Genomic DNA, 25406 nt, shown 5'->3' with positions numbered 1-25406 from the left:
GTCTGTTTCAGAGGGCATCTTGATGCAGGGGCTGCTGGGCAGGATTTTGTGCTTGGGGCTTGGTGGGCTTGCTCTGCTAAATCCTGAGACTGTGTCACATTTCAGGGACAGAAAGGAGAACCTGGAGACATCAAGGATGTAAGTAAAAATCATTCTTACCCCATGTTGCTTCTATGGCTCTAACTGGGTCATTTTCCTGTGGTCCCCTCTAACTCACTCTTCTGTGATCTCTCACAGATTGTAGGACCCAAAGGACCCCCTGGGCCTCAGGTAAGAAGGGAGGAAACCATTCCTCTGCCCCTTCCTCGAGTTACTGAGCTGCAGGCCCCTGCCCTTGCTGTCATCTCAACATTTCTTCACCTTCAGGGACCTGCAGGTGAACAAGGACCCAGAGGTGATCGTGGTGACAAAGGTGAAAAAGTGAGTAGAGAAACCACGCTGTCTGACCCTCTAAGGTCTCCTACTTGCCTGACCACCACCTTAGGGGCCACCAAGGAACAGGTGGTCCTTGCATGAACACTGCTTCACATTGGTGCCCTGTTCTCTTTCTCCCAAGGGTGCCCCTGGCCCTCGTGGCAGAGATGGAGAGCCTGGGACCCCTGGAAATCCTGGCCCCCCTGGCCCCCCTGGTCCCCCTGGTCCCCCTGGCCTTGGTGGAGTAAGTATCCTTATGTTCCCTTTCTTCAGGGTGCCCCTCCAGAAATGTGGCTTCTAAATTGCTACTCACACTTACCTGGCTGGCTCCCAGGGCTGCCAACAGTGTGTACACAGCCTGTCCGTGGGCTTCTCCCCCAGGCCTATAATTTAGTGGGATCACACATTAGGCATGAGGCTGTGGCACTCAGGGCTGACTTTTTTCAGTCACTGGGTTTCTGCAAAGAAAGTCTTCAGTTACCTGGCTCCATGGTGTCTGTATGGTGTGGTCAATTCTTGGGAGCGGGTGTAGGGGTTGGGGGAGAGGATGACTGGGCACTTGTAGTTCCCTGGAAGAAGAGTGACCACTGTCCTTGGAAGACATTTATTCTTGGTCCTTGCCAAGTAATTCCAAGCAACTATTCATTCTCATGAAAGAACCCCACTGAGTGAAGGTGTGTGGCTAACGTCGGTTTTGGAATCAAACCAGTCAACAAAATATACTATTGCCCAGTTTTTGCATGTTTGCCATTTTGATGGTTGCTCTGTTTTAGATTTTTAAGCTTTAAACTCACAGATACCTACTACATCCCTTGCTAAAATCTTTCAAGACCGTTGATTTTAGTCTTTTGCTGGGCATTAAAGTCTTTGGGGGAAAACCCACCTTTAAAAGTGAAGTGCAAGTAACTGATTCTCCTCCAAACGACACTTAATCTTCCAGGGAGATGATTATGCCACTGTCATCTCATAACACATTTCCAAAACGATTTTTTTTTCAGGAATTATTGGTAATTCTGATCGTTGCTAGGTTAATCTCCAACAATTAGAGTTTATCTAAACAGAGGTTTTTTTTCTGCCCAGAATTAGCTTCTCTAGCCAAGTAGGAACAACCTAGGGCTCGAGACAGCTCTTAATGTTGTTGGGTCTATTTGCAGAACTTTGCTGCCCAGATGGCTGGAGGGTTTGATGAGAAGGCTGGTGGTGCCCAGATGGGAGTAATGCAAGGGCCGATGGTAAGAAAAGACACTAGTTCTTTGCAGCCAAAATGGCAGGAGGTGGCCCTTCACAGAGCCAGACACTCTGACAACCTCACTTTACAGATAATTGCTAAGAGCAACTGGTCTCCATCAGTTATGTAACCTCCCATGTATTAGCCCAAAGCATGTGGTGTTTCATGGCCATGGATGCCAGTTTTAATGAGGCACTGGAGCAACTAAGAAGAATGAGGATCGAGAGGTGCATATAGGCCGAGCTATTAGAAGGCCAGTTGCTATTGCTTTTGGAATGAGAACTGAAGAATGCAGACAGCAGCCACTGTTCTCCAGCATCCACAGGACTTCCAGCAGGAAATCTCAGCCCTGCGGCTCCAACTTGGCACAGGCTAAATGAAACTCAGACTTTAGTAAACATGGCTGCTGTCCAGGAGAAAGCAAGGCCAGCTTCTCCGTCCAAATGGTGCCTATAAATAAAAATAGATGGTTTCGTGGGGGAGTGGGAAACGAGAGGGAGCAGCCACTGTAGGCCCCTTGCCCACAGAGTGGCTCCTTGTCCTTTGTCTGGGCTGCTGGCTGAAAGGAGGTGGCACATGAGAGGCTGCTGATGAAGCATATTTAGTAAATGTCCTCATTTTCTGTCCCAACGTAGGGTCCCATGGGACCGCGAGGACCTCCAGGCCCTGCTGGTGCTCCCGTAAGTACCAGGTCTTTTCTTCTTGGTGACAATGCAGCTGCTTTCAAGCTGTCTCTCAGTTTGTGGGGATCAACCTTGCGTTCTTACTTTTTAGGGGCCTCAAGGATTTCAAGGCAATCCTGGGGAACCTGGGGAACCTGGCGTGTCTGTGAGTACCAATGTGGGCCCGGCGCACCTCCTGGGGAGCCTCCAAGATGGACCACCCAGACCCCGGTCCTGTCACTACCATCCCCGTACACTGTCCTGGGCTTTGGCACAGTGGAGGGCCCAGAGGAAATCCAGATGTCACTTCTTAGCTATGGAGGAACTCTGACAGAGAACCTACTGTGCCAAGGACCACCAAGAACTCTGCCATACCTGTCCCCTTCCTGGTTCATTGCTAGCCTGTGCTGTCTGCTGCTTCCCACTATGCTCTGCTCTGGATTTTGGCTCTTTTTTAGCACAAAATGGGGTTTTTCCATCTTTCTTCTTTAGAAGGAAACTAGCTTCCAAAAAACCCCCCCCCAAAACCAAAAACTACAGTCTCAAAACTTTGTCCACTGATTTGGTGTCTTCCCCCTTCAACCATCTCTTAAACTGTTTTACTTTGTAGGGTCCCATGGGTCCCCGTGGGCCTCCAGGACCCCCTGGAAAACCTGGTGACGATGTGAGTACACATGAGTAGTCACAGGAGTGGCTGCCTCTGTGACAGGGCCTGAGGGGGCTTGTGCTGGGGTGGAGATTGGCTTGACCCGGGTGGAGGCATCTGAAAGGGCAAGACTGGCTAGTCTGAGACTTGGACCCTGTTACGGTCTATGTTCTGCCTTGCCACTTAGCTTGCAAGTGCCCTTGGGACTGCAGTGAACTCGTTGGGAAGGGAAATAATTAAAACATCATTAGCTCCAAGAAAGGAAATTGAGAAATGAGAGAAGGGAGAGGGAGAACACCAGGGGAAAAGATACAGAGAAGAAAAAACAAAGAAAGAAACATTCAACAGTCCAACATTATCTTAATTGTAAATGAGTTAGGAAAAGCTCAGCCTGAGTCAGGATGTCTACAAAGGATGCAAACGAAGTGAAAAGACAAGAGATGGCACTGAAGCTATTCTTACAAGTGGCATTAGGCAGTCAAAATCCCCTGAGCTTAGGGAGCCCAAGCCCTGTCAGCAGAGCTCAGAAGAGCAGAGAGAAAGCGAGAGCGCGCACCAGGGGAAGCAGAGGCTGGTGGGGATGGAGGCGCTCGCTCCCCCAACACGAGTGGTCCCAGAGAATACACTGTGACCTAAGGAAGGCATTTAGGGAAGTCTGGAATGTGGAGGAGGTGCGGGAAGTGAGGGAGCAGATGGGCAAAGGCACAGAGGACTGAGTGAGGGCAGAGCTGCAGTCTGGCTTATGCCTGTCACGCTAACGTGTCTCCTGAGGAAGTTGAGGACATCTCTCTTCTTGCAGGGTGAAGCTGGAAAGCCTGGAAAACCTGGTGAAAGAGGCCCCCCTGGCCCTCAGGTAAAGCCCCACCTTTCCCAGCCTCAAACCTCCCTTTTTGGTCATCAAGTTCAGTGAGCTCACTTCTAAAACAAAATGCCAGCAGATTCCACGTGTATCACACGTTCAGCGGATGATCAGGCTTATAATGCTAACACAGGCCCGCAGGGGACGCTGGCAATTGTTGTTTCTACCCATTTTGCATTAAGTAGGGTGAGGCCGGGTAAGGGGGGTTCTGGCATATACTAAAAGAACCATCCAAGTGCTGGGCTTCTCCGCTGCTGCTCCCTGGTGGTTGGGGAACTGGCTCTAAAGGCTGTTAGCAGCTCAGTCAGCTGTTAACTGGGCTCTTCTGCTCTGTGCCCTGACATCTCCTCTTTGGATTTCAGGGTGCTCGTGGCTTCCCAGGAACCCCAGGCCTTCCTGGTGTCAAAGGTCACAGAGTAAGTATCTTGGGTGAGGGCGTTAAAAGGAAGGGATTGCCCCAGGGGTGAGAAAAGTTTTTGGAGACACGTGCACTTCTTCCCATCTGGGTTCCCCAGAAGTGTGATTGATGTTTTTTTTCTTGCCCCCAAGGGTTACCCAGGCCTGGATGGTGCTAAGGGTGAAGCTGGTGCTCCCGGTGTGAAGGTAAGGGCCAGGACGCACTCTGGGGGGGCAGGAGAGGTAATGGGGAGTCTTCTCCCATCAAGGAGATGCTGTTGAGCTTAGTGGAGTCGGGATGTTAGAGCAGCTTTGGTTGGAAACACCCAGTCCTATATCCTGATGGATGAAAAGAGCTCGGGGAGCTGTCCCTCACGGGACTGATGCTTGGGGGTGTCAGCACTGGCTGAGATGAGCAGAGCTTTCAGCCTCTTCCTGGGGAGTTGTCTGGTGCTAGTAGTGGGGTCCCAGGCGCCAACCTTGTGCATCTTTCTTTCCAGGGTGAGAGTGGTTCCCCTGGTGAGAATGGCTCTCCAGGCCCCATGGTGAGTATGAGCACCCCCCAGGCAGGGCCTCCAGCTCCTTCAGACTCCTCCTGCAGCCCTGGAGATGGCTCCTCCATGAACACCGGTGCTCCTTTTTGCAAAGTAGATATGCGATGTGGTAGACTGATCTACACTGTGAGCACAAGGTGAAATGTATTAACTAGAGGGTTTGGTCAAGGTTTCACCGACATTTCCTTGAACTAACCCTAACAGAGTTTACGTGTGTTTGAATGTAAAAAATTTCTATTTATTCTCAACATTTTGGGGAGCTCATCTATTTGCAAGGGGCAAGATGTGCCTCTAACTGGATGCCGGGGTGCCGCTCAGTAATGGGAGCGTCCGTGTGTGCTTCCTGGGCAGAAAGCCCTGGCTGCACTCTGAGACCTGCATGCTCCCTCCCCTTGGTGTCTGGGAAGGGCCTGCAGGTAAAAGTGATGGCACAGAGTGTTGTTTGTTAAGACAGCTCATGCTTGTGCTGTCCTGGTGTGTGTTCCAGGGTCCCCGTGGTCTGCCTGGTGAGAGAGGACGGACTGGCCCTGCAGGCGCTGTGGTGAGTAATTGGCAAGGCCAAAAGCCACTGTTTGCCCAACGCTCTTTTGCATTCCTAAGGCACTTTCACACAGTTACTCCACTTGATTCCCAAAACAGCCCTGTGAGGTGCAGAGAGTGTGGCATCCCATAGGGCTTGCTCTGAGTGCCGCCATCACAAATTCCCAGGCTGGGTCTGCTCAGCTGAAGCGGGGGGCGGGCTGTGGGAGGCTTGGTGGTGGGGGCAGGGCTCGCTCTTAACCAGTCTGGATTACTCAGGGAATCCCCTCAATAGCACATACCCACTCTCCAGCCAATCCAGTTTGAATTTACAGACAGACTTGAACTGGCTTACAGTACGGTGCTACTTTCTCTTCTTTTGATTGACTCAGATGATGCCCTAGGAAATATGAGTCTAGTGTCATCTGACAGGGCCTTTGAACATGACACTGCTGCTGTCATTACCATATAATACAGTGGCCAACATGTCGCAGGTGTTTTCCAGGTGTGAGGCCTTATAGGCTTGTCTCATCTAACCCTATCTCAGATTCTATTATTCTCCCCATTTTAGAGAAGAAGAAACTGAGGCACACAAAGGTTAAACAGCTTAAGAAAAACAACGCTTGGCAGCCTCAGCCTCTGGTGGCCTCTTGTTAATGTGGGACATGAGAAGCGAGGGGAATTGCAATCGGTGGAGTGTGCGGGTGCTCAGCTCTGATCCCTCAGCAATAGAGGGCCCTTGTAGGCGCCTGGCCAGGCGAGTGGTGCGATGAAAGCCATGTTTAAGAAAGATTATGCTCTCCTTGATTTCCTACCCTGGCTGCCCATGCCCTGAGGCCCCTCCTCACGGGTCCTTGCAGGGCTGGCCAGAGTAAATCAGCTTCACTGTGTTGTGCCGCTTTCCAGATCATATATCTGTCTGGCAGAAATTGTTCTCCAAAGCAGATCAGTGAAGTAACAAGCAGCCTCGACCCCCATTTGTCACCCAGAGCTGCTGAAGTGCCTTGTCCCAGGGTCACTTTGTGTGAGGGGATTAGAGAGTGCTGAGCCTGCCAAGAAACACTGCTGTTTCTTCAGATTAGCAGGACCTGGCTTGTGGCTTTTTGGCTAGGCCCAGAGTCATAGTGGCCGCCCCCATGTGGAACAGAGGCGAGCCGCATCCCCTGCCCTGTTCTCCCTCCTTCCTGGGCACAGTGGGCCTTGTTTCTTGGTCCACGGTAGTCCCCACGGTAGTCAGGCTGGCAGGGTGCACATAGGATTTGGCGTAGAAGGTTGACAACATCACATAGTTCCAAGTGCAGGCCTGGTGTCAAGACTGGGCCAGGGACTAGGCTGGGTTGGCCTCTGCCTGCTGTGGTCACGTGTTCCTTCCCCTCCTTGTGCCAGACTGTGTCCTCCCCCTAGGCTTGCTACAGAGAGAACCTCAGATGCCACCCCAGCTCTGGCCTCTCAAAGTGGCATCACAGCTCCCTGCTGCTCACGCCCAACCGGGCCTCTCCTCTGGCCGAGCCCTGGAGGGAGGGTGCCCCAGACTGCCCAGAAGGGGCCCTGGCCGGTGCTGAGGCTGTGTACTCCCTCTGACATTCTTTGTTAAGTCTTCTCTTGCTTTCCTGCTTAATGTCAATCTGGAGTGTCTCAGTTGGGAGAAATGGACCATAGCCAGGAAGGAGATTTGAGTCTTATTTAAAACGTGAGCTCCCCCTAAAGCATTCTTCTTCTTCAGCTTCCATAGAAAGGTGAGGCAGGCAGACAGGGAAAGGTTGCCTTCTGGCCTCCTCCGGTCCCCTGCCAAGCGCCAGGTGCCAGGCCCAGCTCAGCCTGGCCAAGTGGTTCCTGGAGTTTGAGGAAAAGCTCCCTGGGCCCTGAGGGACCTTGAGAGAGAGACTGAGGGGTGCTCACCACAAACCTGGGGGAAAAAACCCTCAAAGTGCAAGTCCTATAGGGAAAGAGCTGGCAGCGTTGCCTTTCTGTGTAACGGAGCCTCAGGGGCATGAGCTCAGATGTGGTCCTCGGGCTGTACTGGGTGCCCGGTCCCCATCCTGGAGCTGGTGGCAGACATCTTGGGAGCATCTCTGTTTTCCTTAGGGCAGGTTGTCAGGGAGGGGCCAGAGTACAGAGGCAGCCTGGAGTTCACCAAGGCGGGACCTTGACCAAGCCTTTACCCAGGAGGTTAACCAAGCCTTGGAGGCCTTAACCAAACCCTGGATGTCTTCCTGCTATGAGTGGGCGGGACCTAGTCAAGGTTGCTCCTTGGCTAATTGATTTTCCTTTGGCTCAATTCTCTGAGTCTTTAAATGATAACGCGGCCTTGACATTGGGGCTCTTTCAGATCTACACTGAAGTTTAAGAAACAATAGACTAGCTGGGCAACTACGCAAGCTTTACTGAAGCTGAGAACAAGCTTTCTGAAGGCCCCGAGCATCAATTCACGCAGCCCCATGGAGGGCGACTGGGGTCGCTCCCTCCCACGGGGCTGTCCCATAGCTCCCACCACGCCAGCCTCATGCTCGGCCCTGGACACCCTGGGCATAGCGCCACTCACAGCTTCTCCGTGGGTGGGCTGGGCATGTGGGCACTTCTCACTGTATCTGCTTCCTTCCCCTTATTTACAGGGTGCCCGGGGCAACGATGGTCAGCCTGGCCCCGCAGGGCCTCCGGTAAGTGTGGCTCATCCTCAAAGGTGTGTTCCGAGACCCACTCAGTAGCCCAGTGGAACCTCAGTGTCTGTCCAATGTGAGCATAGCCATGCTCGGGCTTCTACTGGAAGGGAGCAGGAATAATTTTTCAGTATGCTTGAGCTTGTTGACAATAAGCTTTAAAGCAATGGTTTGTCTTCCTCAGCAGGTTTTTAATTTTTATTTTATTTATTTATTTTTTTGAGGAGGGATAGAGAGAGAGAGAGAGAAAGAGGGAAAGAGAGCGAGAAGCATCATCTGCTTCCCTCGCCATGTGCGTAGTCAGAATTCTGCTTCTCCTTCTGAACCAGGTCTGGGGCACTGGCAGGAGGACAGTGTGTATTCAGGGACTTAGCCACAATGGATGTGGAGCCAAAGCAGTACAAAGTAGGGGAGGAGTGTGAAGTGTGTGGGTGGCTCACTCTGGGGTCCCACCCAGAGATCCCACCCAGAATAGCATTCACCTCTTTACCCCCTTCCTTCTACCAGGGTCCCGTGGGTCCTGCTGGCGGTCCTGGCTTCCCTGGGGCTCCCGGTGCCAAGGTGAGTGCCCTGGTGGTAGAGTCGGGAACCCCTTTCCCCCATGACTTTTGCTGATTGCCCCCTGGACAATCCCCCTTCCCTTCGGAGGACTGTCTCTCCCCCCATCTGCTGCCGCTCTCCAAGGGAAAGAGCCAGGCATTTTGCAGAGTCACCACCTAGAAGGGGAAGGGAGATGGAAAGATAAAGAGCTAAGGTACTACAGTTACAGCTTCAGCGAGGCGAAAGGCTGAGAAAGATGCGGAGGCACCGGAGACTGGGAGGGAGCAGAAGACCAGGAGTGGAAAGAAAGAAGGCAAAGCTCAGCCAGCTCAGGACCCAGGAGGAAGATGGAGGGAAGTGGGCTGGGGCAGGGAGTGTGTTCCATGCTTGCCTCTCCACTGCTTCGTCTGGGGGCCTGTCTCCTCCAATCCCTGTTAAGTGAGTTCTTCCGAGGATTACTAAAGGCCAGTGGCAGGCCAGCCAGTGCAGGGAAAGGCCCTTGTGGCCCAGGAGGGATTCCAGTGCGCACTTCCCTGGGAATTCTCTCCTGTCACTGCCAAGAGATGAATAAGGAGCCTCCGTGTGGTCACTGGCATCAGGTTGCTTTTCCCCTCCTGGGGGTTTCCATGGCAACCAGACAGTGTCTGAGGCCCTGGGAGCCCGGTGAAGGAGACCCATTGTGAAGACGGACAGCGGAAGGTGAGGGGGCCTGACTTCTAGAAAATAATAATTACAAAAGTGAGCAGGAATGTTCTGAGAAGAAACCTGAGGAGACTCTGCCTGCCCTCTAGGTCAGCAGTCCTCCCCAGGGACTCTGCCAGCCAGAGAGCCCAGAGCTCGGCCAGTTGCAGCTTTCAGGAAAAAGTGAAAGTAAAAGCAGAGGCCATTGGTGGTGGAGGGGTGGGGGTGGGAGTGTGTGGAGGCTGCCAGAAGCCCAGTAGAATTCAACTGTAGTCAGAGCAGGAAAAAGTAGTGGGCACTCACTGGTCCTGGCCTGCGCTTGCCCTGGCTTTCTGGCTCAATTCTGATGGCCTGGCCCAGAGCCTGGGGCAGCGGTATCCACGCATCAGCGAGATGCCAGTGGAGCAGTGCCCTAAGTTGAGGTGGCTGAGGGCCTCCATTTCCTCAATAAAAGAGAAAAATAGGTAGAGAAGGGGAGATAGAGGTGTCTGCCCGTCTGAGCCATCCATCCATCAGCCCAAGACACTAGGAAGGCAGGATCCCCCAACACAGGATTTCCGATGGGTGCTGAGGAGGCAGCACTATCTGACTGTAGCGTGTAACCGTGCATTTGCTGGTGGTTGCTCACAGTATCAAGGGGAGATGAAGACAGACAGGCAGGGGGAGGAAGTGGCCAGGTCAGTGAGCTCGGCTGGGTGGCCCCACATGCTTATGTGCAGGGAGGCTGCACATGTGTGATTCAGCTTTTTTGGTGTGTGTGCATACAGCTGGCCCTAAACTGTTGCTGGCCTTTGAGAGGTCTCTGCCCGCCCCCTGCCCCCCAAAGCCGTCTTCTCATTCCATTCCTCCCTGTCTCTTCCAGGGTGAAGCTGGTCCCACTGGTGCTCGCGGTCCCGAAGGCGCTCAAGGTCCTCGTGGTGAACCTGGCACTCCTGGGTCCCCCGGGCCAGCTGGTGCCTCTGTAAGTGCAGCTCCTCTTTGGCTTGAAGGGCCTGGGGTCTGTGGCCCTGGCACTCTTGACTCTGTCCTGAGCAATGAGGGGAGTGGAGCCCCAATCATCAAACTTTCACTCTGACCCAATGCTTGCTCCCCACCCCCATCCTAGCCACGAAGCATTCAGCAGGATGGTGCTTGGAAAGGGCAGCTGCTGGCCCAGTCCCTGGACCTGCAGCCTGGGAGGTTTGGGAGGGCTGGGGTTGATTCTTTGCTGCTGCTTTTATAATGACCCTGTTACTCCTTTTTCAGGGTAACCCCGGAACAGATGGAATTCCTGGAGCCAAAGGATCTGCTGTGAGTGTTGTCTTTGGACTGGGCTCCTTCGGGCAGGGCGGGCCCTCCCTCACAATCTCTCCTGATGCTCTTCTCTTCTACTCACGCTGACAGGGTGCTCCTGGCATTGCTGGTGCTCCCGGCTTCCCTGGGCCACGGGGTCCTCCTGGCCCTCAAGGTGCGACTGGCCCTCTGGGCCCGAAAGGTCAGACGGTAAGAGCCTGGAGTGAACCCCAAGTTCCACCGACACCCTGGAGTCAAGCCCTACCCTCCCTCTTTCCCACGCTCACACTGGTGTCCTTTGGCGGGCACCTTTAAGGGTTGCTGGAGATGGGGTGAGCGGAGAGAACCCAGTGTGAGAAGCTGCCTCTCTCTTTTGTCAAGGGTGAGCCTGGTATTGCTGGCTTCAAAGGCGAACAAGGCCCCAAGGGAGAGCCTGTGAGTATCTGCCTATCAGTGCTTGTCTGTCCATGCTGCTGCTCTCCAGGCCCAGGGCCATCCCCCAGCCCACCGCCTCTGTAGCCCCAGCCCCTCATCTGGGACCTCTCAGGTTGTGCCCAGAGATGGGGATGGAACAGGGTTGAGAAGATGTTGCAGCTTTGGCTCTCACCTTTGGCTTGACCAGTCTGAACAGTTTGAACTTTACACCCCCTATCTCCCTCCTGGGCCACTCTGCTCTTCCTTGGCTGATCCTTTACGACCTCCCTTCTGCAAGCCCCCCAGCCCTGAAACTATCGCCAAGGCCACTTCCTCTACTCGCAGGTCAGTGCATGCACTGGGCCAGGTGAGGGCTCACCTGTTTCTCTTTTGTGTTGGTCCTTAGGGCCCTGCAGGCCCTCAAGGAGCCCCTGGTCCTGCTGGTGAAGAAGGCAAAAGAGGTGCCCGTGGAGAGCCTGGTGGTGCTGGGCCCATTGGCCCCCCTGGAGAAAGAGTAAGTGGGCTGGGGGTCCCTACTTTTACTGGTTGTGGCCTTGAGATGGAAGTCAAGTCCCTGTGGCTTTCTTCTTGCCAAGAGACATGGCCTTCTGGGTACCAGGCTCCTCTTTCCTCCACCCACCACCACGGGGATAGGGCTCTCTTCTCCATATTTGCGTCCCCCACCCCCGGATGACATGAAATAGTTTGAGCTGCTTCCCAGACAGGTGGAGACCAGCCCAAGCAGTTAATCTTCCAGAATTTTGCAAGCTGTAGCTACTGCTCCATAGAAACTGGTTGGCGGGAGAGACCCCCTGGAGCCTGGCTAGGCTCTCTGTGACCGCAGTTGATCAGGTGCCATTCCAACTCAGTGCTTTCCCTCTCCACTTCTTCCTAGGGTGCTCCTGGCAACCGTGGTTTCCCTGGTCAAGATGGTCTGGCAGGTCCCAAGGTAAGTCGGGAAAGAGGAGCTGCGGTCTCTTCCTGCATCCTTAGTCTAAAGGCCTTCTGCTGACTCCCTGCCTTATCCTGCATAGGGAGCCCCTGGAGAGCGAGGGCCCAGTGGCCTTGCTGGCCCCAAGGGACCCAATGGTGACCCCGGCCGACCTGGAGAGCCTGGACTTCCTGGAGCCCGGGTAAGTACGGAGCTGCTTTTGCCCTTGGCTCCTGACTGAGCCGACCCCTCATGCCCTTCTCCTTCCCCAACTGTTCCCTTCGACCCTATGCTGCCAGGATTGGGAGGTCTCGGGGCCTACTCTGACACCCATCTTCCTCTCCCTCCTGAACAAAGGGTCTCACTGGCCGCCCTGGTGATGCTGGTCCTCAAGGCAAACTTGGTCCTTCTGTAAGTCCATCATCTGGTTTGTTGGAAGGGGTTGGGGGTATCCTTGGGGAAGCAGGTGGGAAGAGAGACAGGAGTTTGGGTGGAGACAGTGCCTTTGGGTGGAGGCAGGGCGTTGTCACCAGCGGCGCGTGTGTGTGGGGCTGCTGGTTGCAGCCTCGGTCAATCCCACATGCTGTGTCTGGCAGTGCCCAGTCCTGTGCCTGCCACACAGTAGGCACTTAGTAGATGTTGGATGGATGAATGTGGCCAGAGTATCTGTTCTGAGAATGATGTCCTCTCTTTCAGGGAGCCCCTGGCGAAGACGGTCGCCCTGGACCTCCAGGTCCACAGGGGGCTCGTGGGCAGCCTGGTGTCATGGGTTTCCCTGGTCCCAAAGGTGCCAATGTAAGTGACCATTTGCCCTCCCATTTCCTTTCACTCAGCACTTCCTCCCTCCCCGGGGAAGTTCACCAAAGGGCAGTGATGAGTGGGTCCCTGGTGCCTTGGGCAGCTTGTGCCTTCATGCCCTACAAGGAGGGCATGTGGTCAGGGAACCCAGGACCCCTTAGGGCCTGGAGACTCTCAGTTTATACTTCTGAACATCAGAGAAGGCGCTGATTCTTGGTGTTAGCCTTTGCTGTCTGTCAGGCCCCAGGCCCCAGGGTCCCCGGCCCGCTCTGCCCTCTACCCCCACCATAGCCTTCCACCTCACAGTCCTGCCCTCTCTCCACCAGGGCGAGCCTGGGAAAGCTGGTGAGAAAGGACTGCCCGGCGCTCCAGGTCTGAGAGTAAGTTCCAGCCCCCCTGCCAGGCCGCAGTATTTGCTGAACAGCCTCCCCAGAGAGGCAGCCGTGCAGCGCGGCCCTGGGACCCCTAGTTGTTGGCGTGGCTTCCTGGGGGCTGGGCCCCACGCTCTGGGCCCTCTGGGAGTCCACACAGGGGACTGTGGTTGCCATCAGTCAGCAACCCAGGGAGACAGGGAAGACCACCATGCTGAGAAAAGTGGGGCTGGGGAAGGAAGGTGGGGGAAGGGGGGCATACAGAGTTCAGGTGTGGATAGCAGAGCTCTGGAAACTCTGGGCCATGAAGTGTACCTACCCAGTGCTGGAGTCTGCAGAAATGAAGAACAGTGTGTCATGACACCTCCCTTTCTTTTCCCCTCTAGGGTCTTCCTGGCAAAGATGGTGAGACAGGTGCTGCAGGCCCCCCTGGACCCGCTGTAAGTACCTGTCCAGCCTTTCCAGGTGGCCCTGTGGGTCAGTGGGTGGTGGCGGGGGCACCTGAGGCCCACTCAGGAATGGAACTGGCAGATGTGGGTCCGGGCTGACCCAGGACACTAGAGCCACCCTGAGCCAAGGGAGGTCTCGCACCCTGAGGAGGCAGTGTGGACCTGCCCTGGTTGTCACTGGTGGGAGAGCAGCGAGGCCCACAGGCATACACACCTTGCTTGGGCTGGGCAGGATGGTGTCTGTGTCGCCCTCCTGTGGCCTCCCTAGGGCCTCTAGCGGAGGCTCTCGGGTGCTCAGGGGTGCCAGCTCAGCTCACCTGTTTCCTCTGCAGGGACCTGCTGGTGAAAGAGGGGAGCAGGGTGCTCCTGGGCCATCTGGGTTCCAGGTACGCAGCCGAACCAGGCTTTCTCTGCCATCCCCTTCCAGGTCCCATGTTCAGCGGGCACCATGGGTGGAGGGACCACCTCCTCAAGGGGGACCAGGGGAATGAGGTTTCCTTGCACCCCTGGTCCCTGCCCTGTGCCAGGTCTCCCTGAAAGGTAGGGGCAGCAAACTCACCTGTTTTTTAATGCTTGTCCCTTTGGCTTCTAGGGACTTCCTGGCCCTCCTGGTCCCCCAGGTGAAGGTGGAAAACCAGGTGACCAGGTGAGTATGGGGCTCTTTGAATCTGCAACATGTTCAGATGGGAAGATCTCTTCTGATGCCCAGGACACAAGGGCAGGAGGGCACGAGGAGCCCCGTGAGGTCTGGGATGTCTGGGATCGAGTCCCAGCTCTCCAAGACGACAATCTGAGCTCAGGGGGACAGATGCTTACTCAGCCAGGGCTTGGACATAAAACCCTTCAGTCCTTTACACGTCCTTCTTGCTCTCCAGGGTGTTCCCGGTGAAGCTGGAGCCCCTGGCCTCGTGGGCCCCAGAGTGAGTGTCCTGTTGACCGTTCCTGCCGGTGTCCTTGGGCTGCTCTCTCCCTGTGCAGTGCTGCAGTGCCTCCCCGCAGTACAGCCGCCTGCGGCCCCGGGCTCCCATTCTGCTCCCCTCACCCCTGCTTCTCCCTGGGCCTCCACCCTCTCCCTCTTGCCTAATTGCTCCTTGGTGTTTCTGCCGCAGGGCGAACGAGGTTTCCCAGGTGAACGCGGCTCTCCTGGTGCCCAGGGCCTCCAGGGTCTCCGTGGCCTCCCTGGTACTCCCGGCACGGATGGTCCCAAAGTACGTGAGGCTGGTCCTGCTGGCAAGGGTCCTCTGGGCCGGCCTGGGAGGCTTGCTGAGGGAGGAAGAGGAAGGGGAAGAGGAAGAAGTGAAAGATGAAATAGAATGGTGGTCTGGACAGAGGAAGAGCAGGAAAGGAGCGTCTGGGTCCTGGGGTCTTGGGGGGAGGTGCTGCCCACCACAGACTCCTCTGTCACCCTCTCCCTAGGGTGCATCTGGCCCAGCTGGCCCCCCTGGGGCTCAGGGCCCTCCAGGTCTGCAGGGGATGCCTGGTGAGAGGGGAGCAGCTGGTATTTCTGGGCCCAAGGGAGACAGGGTAAGTACCAGGCTGATATGTCTCCCCAAAGTGATGCTTCCCTGCTCCTACACTCACTCCTTCCCCCATGTACCCACAGGTGAGGCCCAGCTACCCATCTTGAGGAACTTGGAGAATCCCCCACCCCCACCAGGGTCTCTGTTCACCTTTTAGGGACGTCCTTCCCCACCCTTCCCTTCACCTCACTCCTGTTACTCCCACTCCTTGTCATTCCCCCTGAGAGTACAGCAATTCCCTCAGGGCCAGAGTCTGAGCTCTGCCTGGAGCCCCATTCAGGGTGACGCTGAGCTGGCAAAGGGCTTCTTGGAGTGTCCCCCTGAGGTGGCCTGTTTTCTCTGTCCCACAGGGTGATGTTGGTGAGAAGGGGCCCGAGGGAGCCCCCGGGAAGGACGGTGGACGAGTAAGTGAATGCTGGTTGCTGGCTTCTTGGGGACTGGGCAGGGACAGGGGAAAGGACCCTATAGGTTTCCAGCCCTGCACTCAGGGGAGAGAGGAGCCTTGTGTGTGTACAGTCCCTGGTTCTATCTCAGCTCTCTGGGCTGGGCAACTACAAGGACTCCCCTGTCACAGCTGGGGGCCACAGGGCGAGAGGCTGAGAGGGAGTTCTGGGGGCCATGGAGGGCGTGCCCAGGTCTACCAGGTGTGGGGTCCCAGAGCTCCTGCTGGGCTCCAAGTCCCTGGCTAACCTCCCTGCCTTCCTCACCTCTCCCTTGTCTCTCCCCAGGGTCTCACAGGTCCCATTGGCCCCCCTGGCCCTGCTGGTGCCAATGGTGAGAAGGTGAGTCCTCACCCCTCCCCCTTCAAGCCTCCTCCTCAGATCTTGGCAAAGACCGTTACTTCTTCTCTTCGCTCGTGAACTGCCACCCTGCTGCCCATGAGGGGCTGCCAGGAGTAAAGGATGGGGGTCTTCTCAGAAGAAAAGTCATTGGCTGTGAGCCCTGCCGAGTGGAGCAGACAGGAGGGGGGTAGAAGTGCATTCAGCAGCAGCCCCGAGGAGGGTGCAGGCGTGGGCTGAAGCAGCACAGAGAAAGGCCGCGGTTCGGGGCACCAGAGACCCTGTTCACCATCACGGCTTCCCGGAGACACTTTGCTCTCAGAGGGCCCCACTTTGACTCTGACCCCCTCCCAACCTTAGGGAGAAGTTGGCCCTCCCGGTCCTGCAGGAACAGCTGGTGCTCGTGGTGCCCCGGTGAGTCTCTGCTCCCTGAGCCTGTCTGTCCCCAGGCCCCTGGGAGCGAGGGAGCCTGGTCTGCTCTCAGCGTGGCTCTGCAGGCCCTGGCACTGGCTTCCTCCTTGCCCTTTGGGTCAGGGGGTGGGAGGAGAGATGAGAAATGCAGAAGGCACGACACCCCCAGGATGTGATCAGGGTGGAGGGCCTTTGAGGCAATAGGTCTTCTGACCAAGAGAGGCTTTCTGACCTGGGCCCCTTCATTTAGGACTGAGCTTTCTGAAGCTACTTTCAGAAAAGCCTTCTCTCTAGGGGTTACAGTGCAGGAGGCAGGGCTGGGCCCGAGGCGTTTTGGGCTTGCAGGAGGGAACAGAGCAGGCAGGCACTGTGTGGCCTTACCTTCCCATGTCCCTTCTCTCACAGGGCGAACGTGGAGAGACAGGACCTCCTGGACCCGCTGGATTCGCAGGTCCTCCTGTGAGTACCCGTGTCGACCCTCCCTCCCGTTCCCTCCAGTCAGGCCAGCTCCACATCCGGCACCCACCTGAGGGCATCTTGCAGCCTGTGGGGGAGGGAGGGACAGAATTTAAAGAAGAGAGAAATGGTCTCTTCCCTCCTCTCCTTTTACCTCTCCACACTGACAGAACAATCCTTGGGCCCAACGTTCAGGCCCAGGGCAGACACACACGCACCCATGCTCACTCAGCCCTTCTGGAAGAACCTTAAGTATTCGGCTTGCCCTCCCTCCCCCCACCACTCATGTTCTCCTTCCTGGGACAGGGTGCTGATGGCCAGCCAGGTGCCAAGGGTGAGCAAGGAGAGGCTGGCCAGAAAGGAGATGCTGGTGCCCCAGGTCCTCAGGGCCCCTCTGGAGCTCCTGGGCCTCAGGTGGGTAGTGCCGAGCTCCCCAGGAGCTGTTCCCACAGAGCCGGGGTTGTTGGGCGTGGGGTGAGGGGTGGATGGGCAGAGAATGGCTGGGAGGCCTGGGGGTCACCCCACCTGAGTTTAGGGCCCTCTACCCAGCAGACTGTGGGATCTGCTGCTGCCACCAGAGGGAGACACTGCGGGGAAGAGGAATTTGTACTTAGGGATGAAGGCTAAATTGGCTTTTATTTTCCTGGGTGTGGGCTGGGGTGCTGGGGGATGAGCACAGAGTGCAGGCTACGTCTCCCTGAGCATGCACCGCTCTGAACCAAGCAGCCAGTCTCCCAGGGGGCATAAAAGGGGCAGGGGAGATGGGACTGGCCCTGTGGATGCCTAAGAGGCTTCTCCTTGAGATACAGAAGAGAAGTCTCCTGGTAGCCTGAGAGGCAGGCCCACCTGTGACAGCTTCTCTAGGCTGGGAGTTTAGTGCCAAGGAAGCTGCACCTTTGAAAACCTAGCCGCCAGGGGTCCACTGTTGGTGCTCAGACAGGCACTTCCCCAGAGCGACCAGGCCTCACTGTCTCTCTGCCTCCTTCTCTCCCAGGGTCCTACTGGTGTGACTGGTCCTAAAGGAGCCCGAGGTGCTCAAGGCCCCCCGGTGAGTGAGGCCCTATTCCCACCCTGACCCAGGTGGTTGCAGTGGGTGCTGTGGGTGCAGCACCTTCTCTCACGCCCCAGCCTGACTGCATGAAGAAGGCCTGGCCGCAGAGGCTCCGCTGCGGTGTTCTGGGATTCAGCACCCTCCTTCTTCCTCAGTCCTGCTCTTGCCCCAGCCTGAGCCCATCCTGAGGGAGTGCGCCCCTCTCTGCTGGGAGAGAGCCAGTCCTGGGTGCTAAGTGCCCCAGCTGAGTGCCCCCTGCAGGGCCCAGGGCAGAGAAGCTACAGCTGCCTGGGCCCGTTGCCAGACCCTGCAGGCCCCTTTTCCCTCTCTTGGCTCCCCTTGCCACTTTCTACTCTGGCTTCTAAGACCCCCTAGATTACATTCTTGGACTTCCTGAGAGACCGAGAGATTCAGAGGCTCTCCTCTTTCCACACAGGGAGCCACTGGATTCCCTGGAGCTGCTGGCCGCGTCGGACCCCCAGGCTCCAATGTAAGTGCCACTCCTGGCTGGTTCCGTACTCCGGGCACGTGAGGCACAGGCATGGGCTGCAGAGTCTTGCTCAGTCCTCCTGACAGGGTCCCAGAGAGCCCAGGCTCACCCCTGTGTCCATTTCCTTTCCTGGGAGGAGTCACTAATTGGCCATGGGGACCCGTTCCCCTTGTAGACATCTGGGAGCAGGGGGCGGGTGACCCTCCTGTGGGCTGTGGGCAACCTTCCCAGCTGGCTGGCTGGGGCTCGCCCCCACAGATCTCTGGCTTGGTGGGAAGGATGGGGCTAGCACAATTGTCCCTGTCATGGATGCATGTTTCTTGAGCATGCTCTGTGCAGCTGGCCCTGTACAGGCCACACATCGAGCCCTTAGGGAGCTTGCAGTGGAGGGAGGAGAGATTGGGAAAAGTCTCCCATCTTACCAAGGACACAAAGCACGTGAAGTGGGTGCAGAGGAGCTGGGTTGGGGCCGTTCCTTGAGGAAGGGCTGAGGTGGGGTGGCGGAATGGAGGCCAAACGGAAGGAGGTAGGAGGGACTCCAAGTAGATCAGGAAAAGCAAAGCCTGCAGGGGTTGGAGAAGCCAGAGCCGGCTGCCCAGAGCTCTCATGTGGGAGAGAAGATTGAAGAGGGAACCTGGGGTGGGGGTGGGGGTCAAGCTGCCCTTTCCCAGAGGGGAAACTGCTGTCCCTGGGGCCACAGTGGCTTTGGCAACCCAGATGGGCAAGGGCGGGTTGACTTATCACTTCATGTATTTTCTCCTCCTAGGGTAACCCTGGGCCCCCTGGGCCCCCTGGCCCTTCTGGAAAAGATGGCCCCAAAGGTGCTCGAGGAGACAGCGGGCCCCCTGGCCGAGCTGGTGACCCCGGCCTCCAAGGTCCCGCTGGAGCCCCTGGCGAGAAGGGGGAGCCTGGAGACGACGGTCCCTCTGTAAGTCCCTTGTCAGGCCTGGGCCCAGCCCGGGGTCAAGGGTATGAGAGGTGTCTGAGCTCACAGAGCATGGAGTTGGGGGAGGCTGTGGGGGTATGAGGAGGAGAAGCAGGGCAGAGAGGTAGGCTTGGGGGGCTGGTTCCTGAAGAGCTGGCAGCCAGGCTGGTGTGGGTGGGTGGGCCACTATGTGTCTGTTCTCAAGTTCTCACTTCCCACCTTTTCTCTTAGGGTCCCGATGGTCCTCCAGGTCCCCAGGGTCTGGCCGGTCAGAGGGGCATCGTTGGTCTCCCTGGGCAGCGTGGTGAGAGAGGATTCCCCGGCTTGCCTGGCCCATCGGTGAGTGAGGGGTCCCCTTCCTCCGGACGAGCCGGGCAAGGGCCAGGAGCTCTTCACTCAGTGCCCCTGATGCGGTGGCCTGGCCTCCACAGAAGCAATGCCACCCCGAGGCTTCTTCCCGTATAGCATCCTTGGAACTGTCCTTTTGTCTGCCCTTTCCCCAGAAAGGCTCAGTGGGGCCCTGGGCAGGGACGCTTAGAGTCCACACTCATTATCGTTGTCATTGTCCCTTCAGGGTGAGCCTGGAAAGCAGGGAGCTCCTGGTGCATCTGGAGACAGAGGTCCCCCTGGTCCCGTGGGTCCTCCTGGCCTAACTGGTCCAGCTGGTGAACCTGGACGAGAGGTGAGTAGTAGGACCCATGTGGGCTGGTCCTCACTAGGGAGAGAAGCCCCGAGCATCTCTGTACTGGGCCAGACAGGCCCAGTCCTCCTGCCCTGGAGAAGGGGGCGATGGGGTGGGCCGTGGCTGAGAGGTTCAAGCACCAGATGGAATGGGAAGGTGGTGGTGGGAGAGATGGGGCACAGAAGCTTAGACCTGAATGCATGGGGAGAGAGGCAGGGGGAGTGCTGTGGGAAAGCTTTGGCTCTGGTGATTCCACTGCACAGAGAGAAGCCTGGGCTTCTGAGGGCAGGACAGGGGAGCAGAGTGGGAGATGGGCAGGGCTGGTTTAATGGCGTCTTGTTTCCTTTTGCCCAGGGAAGCCCTGGTGCTGATGGTCCCCCCGGCAGAGATGGTGCAGCTGGAGTCAAGGTGAATATCTGGGGGTCTCTATGAGCAGTTGAATTGGGAGGACATTCCATTGGGCCTAATAGGTCTGCCCAATGCAGCAGGTTGGGGTCAGAGTTTTGTCACTCTGGAAGGACCTTCTTCCCTTGCCTTTTCTGAAACATTCTTCTCTGAGCCTGAGACCTCTCTCCTGACAGGGTGATCGTGGTGAGACTGGTCCTCTGGGTGCTCCTGGAGCTCCTGGGCCCCCTGGCTCTCCTGGCCCCGCCGGGCCAACTGGCAAGCAGGGAGACCGAGGAGAATCTGTGAGTGCCGTGGGAGCTGCCGTCCTAGTGCCCAGGCCACGGGCCAGTGCAGAGGAGGCCGTCCCTGTCTTGATCTTGCTCTCACGCTGCTCCCACCTTCTCCTCACAGGGTGCACAAGGCCCCATGGGACCTCCAGGACCTGCTGGAGCCCGTGGAATCCCGGTGAGTATCTGAATGTCCTGAACTGGGTTCCCGAAAGGGGCAGGCTGCGAGGGCAACGGGTGCCCTGGGGACCAGGACCCCTAGGCTCAGGTGAGGCCTGCCCAGCCTAACCTGACCCTACCTGTGTCTGCCTATCTTGTTCCCAGGGCCCTCAAGGCCCCCGAGGTGACAAAGGAGAAACCGGAGAGGCTGGCGAGAGGGGGCTGAAGGGACACCGTGGCTTCACTGGTCTGCAGGGTCTTCCCGGCCCTCCTGTGAGTGCTGCTGCCTGTGTTTGGCTCCCCAAGGCCTCCCACTGCTCAGAGCCCACCCAGATTTCCCCTGCTGCTAAGACAACTTGGGATTATCCTAAGAAATTTCTGGGTCTTCTTCAGGGTTGGGGGAAGGAGCAAGTGGAAAGGAACCTTTCTCTCCAACTCTCTCTCTCTATATATATGTATATGTATTCAAGAAGGCCTCCCATCCCTGAAGATGGGGCCCTGTCTCTGCTGACCTCTGACCTTGGCCTTTTCCTTCTGCACAGGGTCCCTCTGGAGACCAGGGTGCTTCTGGTCCTGCTGGTCCTTCTGGCCCTAGAGTAAGTGAGACAGAGTAAACCCTTCCTCGGGGGTGGGGCCAGGGCACTGGCCAGGCGTCTGATTGGCTGCTTCTGGGGAAGCCTTGGGCTTCAGAGGGCGTCACTCAGCAGCAGAAGCAGGAGTGGCTCAGTGTGACTGTGGCCAGAAAAGCACCTGAGATCACAGGTAGGATGAACATGAGAGGACCTTCTGGGGAACAGGAGTTTACAAAGGAGGAGCTTAGGAGGGCAGAAGAGTGTGAAGCCATCTTGCTGGCTCTTGGCTGAAGAGAGACCAGTTTGGGCATCTATGACTGAGAAATGGGAAGAGTTGGGAGCAGAGTGACTGGCGCTATCAGGGTGGGCGCCTAACCAGCCCCGGCTACTCCCAGCCTTCCCTTGGCTGGTGGCTGTTCTCTCACCACCGTTCTCTCTCCTGGCCTGCAGGGTCCCCCTGGCCCCGTTGGTCCCTCTGGCAAAGATGGCGCTAACGGAATCCCTGGCCCCATTGGACCTCCTGGTCCCCGTGGACGTTCAGGCGAAACAGGCCCCGCTGTAAGTGTCTTGACTCCTTCCCTGCTCTTCAGGGTGTCCTCAGCATCCTGGAGGCATGAGCTTTCTGTTAAGCCTCTTGGGACATCAGCTGATAGCTAATGGTGATGGCACCTTTTATTCTGGGGTCTCTCTGGAGGTCTGAAGAGCCCATGACCAGTGCTGGGAAGCAGAAGGGAGGGGATCATGAAGAAATAGGGAAGGTGCTGTGGTTTTCTTGGTCCTTGCCTGCCGCACCCCTCCCGCACCCCTGGATGTGGGGAGACAACACCTGAGTGCCTTCTAGCAGGTGGGGGTGGACACAGGAGGGGGCCCCTTCCTGCAATTCCTGACTGGTTTCTCTGTTTCCTGCCTCAGGGTCCTCCTGGAAATCCTGGACCCCCAGGCCCTCCAGGTCCCCCTGGCCCCGGCATCGACATGTCAGCCTTTGCTGGCTTAGGCGGGAGAGAGAAAGGCCCTGACCCCATGCAGTACATGCGGGCGGACCAGGCAGCCGGCAACCTGAGGCAGCATGACGCCGAGGTGGATGCCACACTCAAGTCCCTCAACAACCAGATTGAGAGCATCCGCAGCCCCGAGGGCTCCCGCAAGAACCCCGCTCGCACCTGCCGGGACCTGAAACTCTGCCACCCTGAATGGAAGAGCGGTGAGCCTGGAGGGCAGGACCCCCGCCCCAGAGAGTAGGAAGTCAGCCCATTGGGCATGACCCCTTCAGAACAAAGGAGCAGGCTCCTGAGTGCAGGGCAGAGGCAGGCCCGCAAGGTGCTGGCAGATGGTCACCTGGCTCCTGTCCTGCCGTGGCTATGTGCTGGAAGTGATTTCCGGGTAGTTCCATCCACCAGGCAGGCACTGCTCCTGTCCTATTGCTCGTGCCCCTGCTCAGCCCTGGATGTTCCCTTTCAGGTCTCCTTGCTCCGTGATCTCTCCATCTCCCCGCCCTTGGGCCACGTGTGGCCCTCACGCCCTGCTCTTCTCCTTCTGGTGTCTCATAGGCCTTTCTGTCTCTGGCCCTCTCTGGAGGGTGTATCTGTGCCTGTCTGAGCCCTGATGGGGTGTCGCCTCCTCCCCCTGCAGGGGACTACTGGATCGACCCCAACCAGGGCTGCACCTTGGACGCCATGAAAGTTTTCTGCAACATGGAGACTGGCGAGACCTGCGTCTACCCCAACCCAGCAAACGTTCCCAAGAAGAACTGGTGGAGCAGCAAGAGCAAAGACAAGAAACATATTTGGTTTGGAGAAACCATCAATGGTGGCTTCCACGTGAGTGTCTGGTTGCTCGGGGCCAGAGATAGCTCCTCAGAACTTGCTCTTCTTTCTCCCTGGAAGTTTTTAGCACCTTGCCCAGATTCTCACCAGTTTCCTTTGGGGCTTATGAGGAAAGAAAGAGGAGGGATATTTTCTTGCATTTAGAGCTGGAGGAGGAGGTCCTTGGAGGCTTGCTCTATATCCTAGAATCAAAAATGTCCTCCCAGTGACCCACCCCCCAACCCTCTTCACCTCTTCTGAATCCTGAACACCTGGCAGTCCCTGAAAGCCCTTGGGCCCATTGAATACCACTCCCAGGCCTCATACCACTGCTTTCTGCCCTAACAGTTCAGCTATGGAGATGACAACCTGGCTCCCAACACTGCCAACGTCCAGATGACCTTCTTGCGCCTGCTGTCCACCGAGGGCTCCCAGAACATCACTTACCACTGCAAGAACAGCATTGCTTACCTGGATGAAGCAGCTGGCAACCTCAAGAAGGCCCTGCTCATTCAGGGTTCCAATGACGTGGAGATCCGGGCTGAGGGCAATAGCAGGTTCACGTATACCGTCCTGAAGGATGGCTGCACGGTGAGTCGGCTGGCTGGAGCTGCCAGAGCAGAGCTGCCTGGGGCCCAGGGCTCAGGCTAGAGTGGGTGGAGGTGTCGTGGCTCTAAAGTGATGGGCTCACCAGAGGTGTGAGTGTGAGGGGTTATGCAGAGAAGACGTGCAGAGTGACGACAGGTGAGGGTGAGGTGCATGCTGTTCCCCTTGGCTCAGGGGAAATAAGACCTCACCTGGTGTGTCTAATGACTCTTGTAGGAGGGTTTCCATAATATGTACAGGTCAACTGTGAGATGGAATGACGAGGGGTCACAGGCAGGGAGCTCACTGTTGGGGAGTGGGAAGGAGGAGGAGGGCAGGGCGGAGGAGGCCTTGCTGTGAAGGACGGGAGTGGAGGTAGAGAGGCTTCTGGCCAGCCAAGAAGAGCACTAGGTGTGTTTTGCACTTCGTGTTCTGTGATGCTCAGTTTTGGGGTCTTGGGCAGCTGGCACTGGATTGTAAGGCATCCAGTGAATAGCAATCTCTTCTCTTTCTCCCCCAGAAACACACCGGTAAGTGGGGCAAGACTATGATTGAGTACCGGTCACAGAAGACCTCGCGCCTCCCCATCATTGATATTGCACCCATGGACATAGGAGGGCCTGAGCAGGAATTTGGTGTGGACATCGGGCCTGTCTGCTTCTTGTAAAAACCCGAACCCAGAAACAACACAATCCAGTGCAAACCCAAAGGACCCAAGTACTTTCCAATCCCAGTCACTCGAGGACTCTGCACTGAATGGCTGACCTGACCTGATGTCCATTCATCCCAACCTTTCACAGTTTGGACTTTTCTCCCCTCTCGTTCTAAGAGACCTGAACTGGACAGACTGCAAAATAAAATCTCGGTGTTCTATTTATTTATTTTCTTCCTGTAAGACCTTTGGGTCAAAGCAGAGGCAGGAAACTAACTGGTGTGAGTCAAACGCCCCCTGAGTGACTACCCCCTGGCCCAGGCAAGAAGACCCCCTTTCAGGTGCGGGCACAGGAACTGTGTGTCCCACACAATGGTGCTATTCTGTGTCAAACACCTCTGTATTTTTTAAAACGTCAATTGATATTAAAAACAAAAAAATTATTGGAAAGTACACATTGACTTGGGTTTTTTTCTTTATTCTCCACTAGTTCTTGATTCTGTAGGCGTGGCCAAACAGCCATCCTAAGGCTTTCTTCTGTTGACTTTTCAACCAAAAGGGAGGGCACTGAAGCCACCACACTGCCTGGTTTAGTGGCCTCATACGAACACACACTCACTTCTTTTTGAAAACTTTGGCACTGTGTAGAAGCCAGGGGTGAACTGGGACCAGAGGCCGAGATTTGGGAAGGGAGGCACAAAACAGGGATGGCCTTGTTCTTGAGAGTAAACATGGAACAGGACTCCAGGGTGGATTAGTGCAGGAGAAGTGATATGCTGTGAGCTCAGAGGGTGGGACAGTGTGTGGGCTACATCTTTCTGGATGGGAGAGATTAGAGAGGCCCCTGAGGGAGGAGGGAATGCAGGGAGGGGTGGGGCCCATGCTAAGTGCACACAATCAGACAATCTTGGGGTCCTACTTCTTTGTGTCTAAGACTTTTAGGTCAAGGAGAAGTGGGAGTGTTAAATGCCGAACCCACCCCTTATTCCTCTGTTCTGCCCCTGTACCTCTGACCCCCCTTCTACATTTCCTATACTTAAAGCTCCCTTGGACTTCTTCCCAACATCAGGCTTATGAACAGACAGCCTTCCACTTCTCCCTACCTTCAGGTGACCCTTGCTTTCCAATGACTGGTGCATGTGTGGCAAAAATGAGGAAGCTGTCACCTTCTTCACTAGAGACGGCTAGTTCATAATTTAAAATAAACAACCCTGTCCATGAGTCCTTTTTCTTTTTAGCTCAATCCCTCCACACATG

The 25406-nt window shown here is 56.4% G+C and overlaps 1 protein-coding gene across 1 annotated transcript in view; it reads left to right on the top strand.

Moving 5' to 3' along the window:
• Window positions 1–24557, top strand: part of COL2A1 (collagen type II alpha 1 chain) — a 30425-nt gene extending 5868 nt beyond the window's left edge. The window contains exons 4-54 of the mRNA XM_090275532.1: window positions 106–138; window positions 238–270; window positions 367–420; window positions 557–658; window positions 1569–1646; window positions 2278–2322; window positions 2417–2470; window positions 2915–2968; window positions 3750–3803; window positions 4172–4225; window positions 4359–4412; window positions 4706–4750; window positions 5247–5300; window positions 7891–7935; window positions 8443–8496; window positions 10019–10117; window positions 10402–10446; window positions 10540–10638; window positions 10810–10863; window positions 11249–11356; window positions 11738–11791; window positions 11877–11975; window positions 12131–12184; window positions 12470–12568; window positions 12898–12951; window positions 13329–13382; window positions 13724–13777; window positions 13984–14037; window positions 14267–14311; window positions 14501–14599; window positions 14808–14915; window positions 15262–15315; window positions 15640–15693; window positions 16051–16104; window positions 16507–16560; window positions 16864–16971; window positions 17552–17605; window positions 18045–18098; window positions 18865–19026; window positions 19255–19362; window positions 19598–19705; window positions 20060–20113; window positions 20287–20394; window positions 20504–20557; window positions 20704–20811; window positions 21081–21134; window positions 21561–21668; window positions 22023–22311; window positions 22740–22927; window positions 23261–23503; window positions 24018–24557. Of these exons, the coding sequence (XP_090131658.1) occupies window positions 106–138; window positions 238–270; window positions 367–420; window positions 557–658; window positions 1569–1646; window positions 2278–2322; window positions 2417–2470; window positions 2915–2968; window positions 3750–3803; window positions 4172–4225; window positions 4359–4412; window positions 4706–4750; window positions 5247–5300; window positions 7891–7935; window positions 8443–8496; window positions 10019–10117; window positions 10402–10446; window positions 10540–10638; window positions 10810–10863; window positions 11249–11356; window positions 11738–11791; window positions 11877–11975; window positions 12131–12184; window positions 12470–12568; window positions 12898–12951; window positions 13329–13382; window positions 13724–13777; window positions 13984–14037; window positions 14267–14311; window positions 14501–14599; window positions 14808–14915; window positions 15262–15315; window positions 15640–15693; window positions 16051–16104; window positions 16507–16560; window positions 16864–16971; window positions 17552–17605; window positions 18045–18098; window positions 18865–19026; window positions 19255–19362; window positions 19598–19705; window positions 20060–20113; window positions 20287–20394; window positions 20504–20557; window positions 20704–20811; window positions 21081–21134; window positions 21561–21668; window positions 22023–22311; window positions 22740–22927; window positions 23261–23503; window positions 24018–24164 (4155 nt within the window). The 3' untranslated portion in view covers window positions 24165–24557. The remainder of the gene's footprint in view (window positions 1–105; window positions 139–237; window positions 271–366; window positions 421–556; window positions 659–1568; window positions 1647–2277; window positions 2323–2416; window positions 2471–2914; window positions 2969–3749; window positions 3804–4171; window positions 4226–4358; window positions 4413–4705; window positions 4751–5246; window positions 5301–7890; window positions 7936–8442; window positions 8497–10018; window positions 10118–10401; window positions 10447–10539; window positions 10639–10809; window positions 10864–11248; window positions 11357–11737; window positions 11792–11876; window positions 11976–12130; window positions 12185–12469; window positions 12569–12897; window positions 12952–13328; window positions 13383–13723; window positions 13778–13983; window positions 14038–14266; window positions 14312–14500; window positions 14600–14807; window positions 14916–15261; window positions 15316–15639; window positions 15694–16050; window positions 16105–16506; window positions 16561–16863; window positions 16972–17551; window positions 17606–18044; window positions 18099–18864; window positions 19027–19254; window positions 19363–19597; window positions 19706–20059; window positions 20114–20286; window positions 20395–20503; window positions 20558–20703; window positions 20812–21080; window positions 21135–21560; window positions 21669–22022; window positions 22312–22739; window positions 22928–23260; window positions 23504–24017) is intronic.
• Window positions 24558–25406: the final 849 nt, after the last annotated feature.

This window comes from Furipterus horrens, unplaced genomic scaffold (assembly GCF_987537825.1).
Source record: "Furipterus horrens unplaced genomic scaffold, mFurHor1.1.pri manual_scaffold_4, whole genome shotgun sequence".
NCBI lineage: Eukaryota > Metazoa > Chordata > Mammalia > Chiroptera > Furipteridae > Furipterus > Furipterus horrens.
The sequence above is the reverse complement of the archived record's forward strand: the minus strand, read 5'-3'. Positions and strand labels throughout refer to the sequence as shown.